Source organism: Octodon degus, unplaced genomic scaffold (assembly GCF_000260255.1).
Source record: "Octodon degus isolate 3935 unplaced genomic scaffold, OctDeg1.0 scaffold00050, whole genome shotgun sequence".
Classification (NCBI taxonomy): Eukaryota; Metazoa; Chordata; class Mammalia; order Rodentia; family Octodontidae; genus Octodon; species Octodon degus.
This window is the reverse complement of record NW_004524626.1, coordinates 11,685,870-11,695,963: the sequence shown is the minus strand read 5'-3', so window position 1 is coordinate 11,695,963 and position 10,094 is coordinate 11,685,870. Positions and strand designations below refer to the sequence as shown.

General features: G+C 57.6%; 2 protein-coding genes across 3 annotated transcripts in view; both read right to left on the bottom strand.

Annotated features, from left to right (window-relative positions):
- The window catches only part of Keap1 (kelch like ECH associated protein 1), a 9,526-nt gene extending 9,193 nt beyond the window's left edge, over positions 1-333 (bottom strand). Inside the window, exon 1 of one of the 2 annotated variants that reach the window (XM_023717148.1) lies at positions 136-333. The gene's annotated coding sequence lies outside the window, so the exon portion shown is untranslated. The remainder of the gene's footprint in view (positions 1-135) is intronic. The other variant, XM_004632844.2, reaches the window with a different exon arrangement.
- Positions 334-4,395: 4,062 nt separating this feature from the next.
- Positions 4,396-8,140, bottom strand: S1pr5 (sphingosine-1-phosphate receptor 5). The gene is made up of 2 exons (XM_004632845.2): positions 7,944-8,140; positions 4,396-5,804 (listed from the first exon to the last, which is right to left on the bottom strand). The coding sequence occupies exon 2, from the start codon at positions 5,785-5,787 to the stop codon at positions 4,591-4,593; it is 1,197 nt and encodes a 398-aa protein (XP_004632902.1). The 5' UTR covers positions 5,788-5,804; positions 7,944-8,140; the 3' UTR covers positions 4,396-4,590.
- Positions 8,141-10,094: the final 1,954 nt, after the last annotated feature.

The following is a 10,094-nucleotide window of genomic DNA, read 5'->3' as shown; positions in this document are numbered from 1 at the left end:
GTGCACAGCCGCGCAGCTCCAGCGCGGAAGCCGCGGCGCGCCGTGGCGAGGACGCAGGGGCGCGCTTGCCGCAGCGCCGGGTGTTCGAGCCCGGGCGGGCGAGGCTGCTGTTCCCCCGCGTGCGCCCCCGCTCACCTCGGCCCCCGCTTTGCCCGCGTCGGTGTCCCGCGCAGTGGGTTGCTGGGGCGGCTGGAGGCGCGCGCTGCGCTTCCGGGAAGCCCGAGGGCCGTAGCCTAGCCCTGGCGGATCCTGTGCAGCCTTTGGTGTCCGGGACCCTGGGGCGCCGCTGCTGTCGGGGGACCTGGGCTGCAAGCAGCGGCTTGGACAGCGAGGTGGCGCCGTCGGGTGGGGTACTCGTGGGGAGGAGGCGGGGAGAGGGCGGGAAGGGCGCGGCGGGCCACGGACTGGAGGTTCCCGCCCTGCCCAGGTGCGGACCAGGAGCTTTTGCTTATCCCTTCTGCCCCCATCTGTCCCCGTCCTCTTGCCCGGGGACATGGCCACCACCTGTGCTTAGATGCCCACCATAATTCAGCAATTAATACTAGGGCCAGAACTTACCATCTGCTTTTGACTCTGCACAGCACAGGCCTCGCTTCCCAGCTTCCCAAAGATCCAGCTGGAGTTACTAGTTGCATTCTGTTTGTTGACATGGGGCCTCACTATGTAGTCCCGGATGGCCTTGAACTCACTATGTAGCCCAGACTGGCCTCAGACTCGCTGTGATCCTCCTGCCTCAGCCTCTCCAATACTGACAGATGTATACCACTACACCTGGCTTTTAAATTTAAGGAGTCCTTCTGAATAAAAAAAAGAGCAAATAATACAAGGACAATATATTACTCTTTACAAAAAAATTTCTAAGGCTTCCAGGTACTTTTGGTAGGCTCTGGTGTCAGGGTGAAGTGGATAATCCCTCCTGAGGAAAATGTAGTTTATCCTGAGTGTGAAACTGCAGTTTCGAACTTTCCCAGATGGGGGCGCCCTAGAAACGTCAGCCAACGCACCCATGGCCCAGGCTCACGCTCCCTGTACACAGGAGACTCTTGTCTCTCAAAATCAAACCTGCAAGCCCCATGAGCCAGGGGGTAACTTCTGCCGCGAATGCGACCCCCCGGGAGAGGTTCTCCGCAGGACAGTACACATGCGCAGGAAGATTATGCAGGCAAACAGTTGCTTCCGTTGAGTGTATAGAATCAAGCCAGGCGTGGTGGTGCACATCTCTCCTCCCAGCACTTCGAAGGCCGAGATAGGAGGATCTCCAGGAGTCTGAGGCCAGCCAGGGGTGCATCACGATTTCAAGGTCAGTCTGGACTGCATACTGAGACCCTGTCTCCAATCATCAGGTGATGATTGATGTCTCAGTCATCTGGTGATTGGAGACAGGGTCTTGCTATGCAGTTCAGTCTGGCCTTGAGCTCACTTTATAGCCCAGGCTGGTCCCAAACTCTCAGTGATCCTCCTGCCTCAGCCTCCCCAGTGCTGGAATTACAAGCATGTACCACCACCCCTGGATGACCAACATTTTTAGAAGCTTATTTTGGGGGTACAAGTAATTGAATTGGGCATCTTTGCACTGAGCTACATACTTAGCCTTTTTTTTTTTTTTTCCTTATTTATTTTTGGTCTTTTTGAGACAGGGTCACACTATGCAGTTCAGGCTGGCCTTCCACTCTTTTTGAAGCCCAGGTTGGCCTCAAACTTGCAGTAATCTTTAGCCTCCCCAGTGCTGGGACCACAGGCCTGTTCCACCATACCTCACTATCTGAATAATTTTTTTTAAATATTTTTTTTGTGTGTGTGCTTTTAGGGAAGGGTCTATGGGGTGTTTAGGGTCTCACTACTAGATCGAACTTGTAGTGATCCACCTGTTTACAGCCTCCCAAGAGCTGGGATTACAGGCATGTACCACCATGCCCAATCTCAATTGCCCTTTCAGTGAGCCCTGGGGTGGGCCAGCTGGGCAAGGATGGGGATGGAACCCCCAGGCCCTGCTCTCAGGTGCTTTAATCGGCTGAGCTGTTTGGTTGGCCCTCTCCCTCCATCATTCCTATGTTGAGCACCCCCCAATAAGATGGAATTTGGAGATGTAAGCACGTTTATCCGAGGTCCTCAGGACGGTACCCCATGAAGGGATCAATGCCCTTCACAGAACACACTGCCAAAGATCTTGTCTTTGCCACGTGGGGACACACACAGTGGAAGCCAAAGAGGACACTGTCAGGGGAACCCAATCAAAAGCGGGCTTCCGAGCTCCCAGAACTGTATGGATTTAAATGTCTGCTGTTTAAGCCATGAGGTTGTGCGGTGACTCCAGCCTCAGCCTAGCAGGACAGCAGGACATTCCAATGTGGAAAGGGTGCACGCCTGGAGTTCCCAGCTACTCAGAGGGCTGAGGCAGGAGGATCACTTGAGTTGAAGGAGTCTGAGGCCAGCGGGGTCAGGCATTAAAAAAATGTGTGAAGAAACTACGTGTGGGGCGCACCTGTAATCTCAGGAGGATCGCCGTGAGTTTGAGGCCAGCCTGGGTTATGTAGCAAGACCTTGTCTAAAATCAAAAGTTACACTGCAGTTCATTTACCCACAAACTAGTGGAACTTCCCTAGGAATCCCAACGGTGATGACGACCAGAAAGGAGAACTAGGTGCTTTTCTTTAAGTTAGCTGGAAAAAAAAAATCTACAAAACCTCTACCGTTATATCACCAAACAATCTAGCCAGCGGAGGGAGAATCGGGGAGGCCTTGGGTTTCCCCTGGAGATCACAGTAGGCTGGGAACTGGAGGCCCCAAGAGCGACCTGACCCGCTGCCGTGGGCTCCAGGACTTTTGTCTTCCTCCAATAGGCTGCTTTTGCATACCCAGGCTCCGACCCCGCCTAACAACTGCCTGCAGTCCCGAGGTCTCCCAGCAGGTGGCAGGCCGCAGCCTGAGCCCAAAGTCAGACGCCCCCAGCCCGCCAGCTCTGTAGCGCAGCGCTCAGGAATGCGCTCAGGGACTCGCAGGGGGCCCTGGCCAGCGGGCCTGGAGCCTTTTATGGGCACAGACGGGACCCTGGTATCGCCCCCAAGCAAGAATGCGACCCCTGGGGGAGGGAGGGTTGGGCTGGTCTTACCAGAGCCAGAGGGGCCTCCTCCTGCTTGCAGGAAAGGATTGCCTGGGCTGGTCCTGGGCAAGGGACCCAGTGTCTGCGGCTCCGTCTGTCAGATGGGGGTGAGGGCCCCTGCTTCCCAAAGTTACACGACACCGGGTGTGTTAGCTAGCACACACCTGTAATTAGGCACTCTGGAGGCTGAGGCAGGACGATCTCCCAGAGTTCCAGGCAAAGGTGGGCCACATAGTGAGTTTAAGGACACAGTGAAGATCATGTGATGTTCCATCTCAAGACAAAACAAAAAACGTTACAGTAAGAGTGAAAAAGTAATAATTCCAAGACCTACCTCAGTGCAGAGGACTAGCCAAGTATAATAAATGATAATTGCTCTAATTATTTTATTACATTTGTATCTTTTAAAGAAAGGATCGCGCACCACATTCAAAGACTCTGCAATCCAAGGCCTCATATGCTACACAAGCAAGTGCTGTGCCACAGAGCACAGCCCCAGCCCACAGCACGTGCCTGAGGTCCCAGCACTCTGGGAGTCTGAGGCAGGAGGGTCCCATGTTTGAGCCCAGCCTGGGCAATTTAGCAAGTCTCTATCTCAAAATGAGAAATAAGAGAGGGGGCTGAGGATGTAGCTCAGTGTGAAGCCCCGGGGTTCCATCGCCAGGACTGCAAGCAATTAAAAACTAACAACGTGCTGTCAAGACCTGAGACTCCCAGGGTGCTATGTGGAAGTCATTCCGCCCTTGCCCACAAAGTGTGTTTTATTGTCTGCAGGCTCCAGACTCTGTCTAGAATCTCACTGGTCCCAGCACAGTGGGAGTCTCCGTCGTGACTGCTCTGGCCTGGGCTTGTCCCTATTGTCTTCTGGCTCCCATGCGACAGGCCCTTGCCAACTCCTCCCTGTCCTCTCCTGTCCTCCCCAACTTCCATTCGCCCTATCACTCGGGCATGGCTCCAGCCACAACAAGATCCTTCCTGTTTGTGGAAGTCACGCACGATCCCCACCCCTGGGCCTTTGCACCTACCCAGTCTGCACCCTGAAACGCCTTGGTGCAGATGTCCCCAGCACCTCAGCCCACAGCACATGTCACTTCTTCTGCACCATCTCCCATCTCATTTGTCACTAGCATTGTCCCCATTATTCTATCCCTGCATGTCTATCTGTGTCCCCCTAGAACATTAGTTCCACGAAGGAAGCCACTTTCTGATGTTATTTGAGTCTGAGTCTCACAATATCCTAACCTTGAAGTCCCTGTGTAGCCCATGCTGGCCTCAAACTCCCTGCTACCCTACTGCCTCAGCTGCCTCAGTGCTGGAATTCCAGGTGTGTACCACCATGACTGGCTCAAGGATTTTGTTTGTTTGCTGTCCTGAGGTTGACATTTCCCCTGGTCTTTTCCTCTTCCATCATTTTTAGCTGTCTTTCCTACAAATTCTTTATTTAAGAAAGAAAATGTCTTCAGAATAGCTCTTGGGATGGGTGGTGGGCATCAGTCGGCAGCAGGGCTGGGCACCAGGGTCCGGGCAGCTGTGGCCGTGCCGGGGCTGCCAGTGGAGCCACTGGTGTCCATCGCCTCAGCCTGGCGCGAGGAACGTTCAGAGCGGCTGGAACTGAGGTCCAGGCCGGGAGGCAGACAGTGCCGCAGGGTCCCCGAGGCCCCTGCCGCGCTCCCCGAGGTCTGGGAACTGGCAGGGTGGGGGCCACAGGGGCGGCGGCCGCAGCAGAGCAGACGCAGGAGTGCGTGGCGCAAGTCGCGGTTGGTGAGGGTGTAGATGATGGGGTTGAGCAGCGAGTTAGCCATGGCCAGGCCCAGGAAGGGGTCGGCCTGCAGGAGCACGGGGCAGGCCCGCGCAGGGCAGGCCACGTCGAGAAGGAGCAGAAGGAACAGGGGTCCCCAGCAGGCGACGAAGGCCAGGAGCACCACGCTGAGCGTGCGTAGCAGTGCCAGGGAGCGCGGGATGCGACGCGGGCGGGTGGCACTGACCCTGGCGGCCCCGGGTCGCGCGCGCAGGCGCCGAGCGTTGGCGCGCACCTGACAGTAGATGCGCGCGTAGAGCGCGCAGATGGCGCCCAGAATGCCCACGAAGACCAGCACACAGAAGAGCACGTAGGCCTTGGCGTAGAGCGGCAGCACGGTGGAGCAGGCTTCCAGGCGGCCCAGACAGTTCCAGCCCAGCGCAGGCAGCAGCCCCAGGAGCAGGGACACCCCCCAGGCTGCGGCGGCCAGCGCCAGAGTGCGCCCTCGACTGGCTGCGGGTGCAGGTCCCCGGCGCGCCATGGTGAGGTGGCGCTCGAGCGCGATGGCCAAGAGGCTCAGCACGGACGCGGCGAGCGCTACGAAGACGCCGCCCTCGCGCGCGAACCAGAGCGCCGGCGACAGTCTCAGCGTGAGCGGCCCGGACAGGAGAATGTTGGTGGCGTAGGCGGCGCCGGCCAGCAGGTCTGACAGCGTGAGGCTGCCCAGCAGCAGGAACATGGGCGCGTGGAAGCGCGGGTGGCGCGCGAGCACCAGCAGCACCGCCAGGTTCTCCAGCACGATGAGGGCGCACACGGCCAGGCACACGGCGGCGTCGGCGCGCAGCCCCGCGCCCGGCTGGTAGCGCGCCCCGCGCAGCTTGCCCGTGTAGTTGTAGTGCAGCACCACGACTTCGCTCACCGGCGCCGGCCGCAGCAGCCCTGGCTCCATGGGCCGCCGCCGCGAGGCTGCAGAAAAGACGGCCGAGTCAGCCAGATGTCCCCACGGTTCTGTCCCGCAGTGTGAGGAGGCAGGGACAGGACCTAGGAGCCCTGGGCAAGGGAGCCTGAGCCCCGCATACCGCCTCCACGCACAGGCTTGGGGGGCACAGGGTGGCGAGGCACAGGCGCAGTCAGGAGGGGACAGGATGACAGGCATTACTGTAAAGCTTGGTCGTTTGGATCTGTCACCCCAACACGGTGCTGGGGCAGGAGGTCCACAAGTTTGAGCCCAGTAAGACATTGTAAAGACTTGGTGAGATCTTGTCTCAAAATAAAAATTAAAAATAAAAATTAAAAATTAAAGGACTGGAGATGTAGCTCCGTGTGAAGGCCCTGATACAATCCCTAGTTTCACACACACACACACACACACACACACACAGATATTTAGAAGCACATTCCATCATAAATAGGCTGGCAAGATAGCTCAGCAGCATAAGCACCTGCCTGGCAAGCGCAAGGTCCTACGTTTGATCCCCAGTACCAATAAACAAACAAACAAACAAACAAATAAATGACACACACACAGAAGCACAAGCACACATACACATACAGGTAAGGGCAAGATACACAATCACACCCCCCAAAAAACACAACAGTCATACATGTGCAAGCTATGGTAGCTCAGGCCTGTCAGTGCAGCACTCCGGGAGGCAGAGGCAGGAGGGTCACAGGTTTGAGCCCAGGCTGGACAACTTAGCCACTTAGCAAGACTGCCTCAGTGTACAAAGGGCTGAGGTGGCAGTGCCCAGGCCTTGGCTTTGACGCCTAGTACTGCAAAAATAAATAAAATACATGGATAGAGACCTAGGCAGACATGCACAACAACAAAAATTCATTCACAGGCTGGGGATATAGCTCAGGGGCACAGCACCTGCCTGGCAAGTGTGAAGTCCTGAGTTCAATTCCCAGTACCCAAAATTAAAAAAAAAAAAAATCAGTCACACAGGGACAGGGTCTCACACTCAGTGGCACAGACCACAATTTCACAGCCTCCACCCACACTCCACGCCCTTTGCTGAGCTCTAGATTCCCCCTGCTAAACACTTCATTCTGGCAAAACCCCTGTGCTGAAGCTGCTGCCACCCCCCATCCCCCACCCTGTGTGAGGGAGGAAGTGCCCGGGGCAGCAGACAGGAGCCCTAGCCCAGACCAGCTTTCCACACAGGGACACACATGTCATTACAGCATAATAACACTTCCCACCTGGGATGAGCCCTTTCATCCTTTTGGCAATAATCCCCTTAGTCCCAATTCACAGATGAGGAAACTGAGGCTTAAAAACAAACACATTTTGCTCCACAGATAGGGTCTTCCTATGTAGCCCATGCTGGCCTGCCTCATCGAAGCTGTCTTCCTGCCTCAGCCTCCCCAAGCTGGGATTGCAGGCATGCACCACTATGGCTGGTTAAGAGAAACACTTTTGAAGCAGGGTGTGGTGGCACCCATCTGTAATCCCAGCACTCAGAAGGCTGAGGCAGGAGGATCATTGCAACTTTGAGACCAGTCTAGGCTACAAAGTGAGCTCAAGGCCAACCTGAACTACATAGTAAGACCTGGTCTCAGACAGACAGACAGACAGACAGACAGACAGACAGACAGACAGACAAGAAAAGACTTTTGAGAAGCAGCTGTACTGTCCTTCGGGTCCCACTTTAGATCTGAAAACCGAGATCTGGGAAGGGAAAGGACAAAAGGACGCCAGATGGCTTCAGTCACACACACTGGGACCCACATACAGCAGACTGGGGGTTACTGGCTCTGTGATGTAGGGAGCAGAAGACACCAAACACACAGAACTCGGGTTGGCCATTGTCTGAGGGAGACACGCACGGGGTCTCCTCACCAGATACGGATCCAGGGACGCTGGCGCTAGCCCCACTAGGAGGAAGCCAGGACCCCGAACTGCATACCCCTCCCCCCCCACACACCGCTTAGGGTCCCTGCCCCTCCCTGGGTAGCTCTCTTCCCTGGAGGTCTGGGGGATGATCAAGACCCCCCCCAGCCGGATCACTGGGCCTTCTCAACTCGCGAGCGTGGCCAGCGCGACCCCTCCCCACGCCAGGGAGCGCTCAAACCCTCAGACCCCCGAGGCGGGAAACTCACCGTGCGCCCCGGCTGTGCGCCCTGGCGGTGCAGCTGCTTGGAGCCCAGCGCGCTCTCCGGGGCGGAGCTGGGGCTGGCAGGCGCTGGGCGGTGGCCGGCGGTGCCCCCTCCCCCTGGGCCCTGGGCACTCAGCCCTTGGCTGCCAGCCTGTGCCACCCGCCGCGGCACCGGAGAACGAGCCGGCGGCGACTGGCACCAGTGAGCCCTCAACTTTCCCCTGCGGGCCTGGGCTGCGCTCTCGGGCCGCCCGGTCTCGGTGTGAAGATCGGAGGCGCGGGAGAGGGAGGGGTCTGCAGGCGGGGCGGTCTCGATCCGGGCCGCCTCCCACTCCACACCCCCAGTGCGGGGGCCCAGGCTGGCGTCTGCGCGGGTCACTACCCACTTTCCGCCCCTCTCCCTATAGAGCCACCCTGGATTGTGCCCCAAATTCCTCTCCTCAGCACAGGACCCGGGCAGCGCAAGTCAGGAGATGTCAACCGCAGGCCCCACAGTAGCTTGTCCCTTGCGCCAGCTCCCCACCGCTCGTGGCTCAGGCCCCTCCCCATGTCTGGCTCCCACTTCGGGCCGGGGTCGAGGGGGAGGGGCAGGCGCAGGGAGCGTCGCGACCAGCACATACCCTTCCCCAGATAAGTAGGGTCTGGCTTGTCTGCCCCACCTCGCCCCTGCCAGCCTTATCTTTCCTGACAAATGTGATTTACTCTTCTGATGTTTCTGGAATCTGTCCGGCTCGACCATCAGCCAGCCAGCACGATGGGGAAAGGGACATGAGCGTGTTGTGGGCGCTGTGGGGACACAGCAGGTGCCTAATGGGTGTCTGAATAGTAAAGGTGCAGGAAGGGATGGCCCACACCTGTCGTCCCAGCACTCAGGAGGCCGGGACAGGAGGATCACAGCTAGTTGGAGGACAGCCTGGTCTTCAGAGCGGGATCCTGTCTGAAAAAATAAAAAGTGGAGGTGGTAGATGGTGTCTGTGGGTCTCTGAAGCGCCTTGTCTGTATGCTCCTGCATTACTCTAAGCCTGTGTGATTCTCTCTCTCTCTCTCTCTCTCTCTCTCTCTCTCTCTCTCTCTCTCTCTCTCTTTCTCTCTGTCACCTCTGTGTCGCTCTCCCACGCCTCTCCCAGGTCCTTGCTTCTCCTGAGGGCCTGTCCCAGCTGGCCCTACACCCCCCCCCCCCAGCTCCAGGAGCTTCCTGGCCCAGCCCAGTTCCTCCTCTGCGCACATCGGCAGCTGGGACAAGGGACAAGGAGTTGAGTGTGACCCCGGAGACCTTCACTGCCACTGTACCCTTTGCCTCGGCCACCCCTGGCCTTGCTGGCCATAAACTGGAAGAGGGTGACCCAGGAGCCACAGATGGGGGTGGGTCCTGACGTGTCCCAAAGGGAGGGAATCACGAGGGCGCCCACGCCAGGCCTTGCACGCATTTAATCCTCAGGGACCCTCGCAGGTCACTCCTCTGGACCTCCTTGGGGACCCAGGAGGCTCCCATTCAGCTCCTCTGCAGTAGGCAAGATCTCACTGACCAATCAGAGTCAGGAGGGGGGTAACGGGGCAGCCAATGGGGTCGCTGGGGGCGTGGCGTTTACGCTTCTCGCCCTGGGTTCCTTGGGACCCAGACTGGAGCCGCCCTGACCTTCTGCCGAGGGGAAGCACAGAGGGAGGCGGCCTTTTCACACCTACCAGGCGTCGATCTCACCCGCTAACTCCGTGGAGGGCAGGGGGGCGCTTCCTGCTGTGGTCCTGCGTGCCCTGGGGACTCAGGCTATGGCGGCTGCAACAGACATCAGGAGCCCCCAAGGTCCCTGAGCCTCCTCCTGGGCCACCTCCACTGTCGGATTCTTGCTTGCTCCACTGCCTGTTACGGGTCCCTGGGTCTCACTTCCTCGCCTTGCTGGGCTTCAGCCTCCTCCCCTCTTACTGAACCCCAAAGAATTTAAAACATTTGAACTGGAGCTCTATTGGCCTGGAATGCTCTTCCCCAGCTCTTCTCAGCTGGTCACCTCCTAGGATGGACCTTCGCTGATCTGTCCTTCTCCTCTTCTCTTCTCTTCTCTTTTCTTCTTCTTCTTCTTCTTCTTCTTCTTCTTCTTCTTCTTCTTCTTCTTCTTCTTCTTCTTCTTCTTCTTCTTCTTCTTCTTCTTCTTCCTCTCTC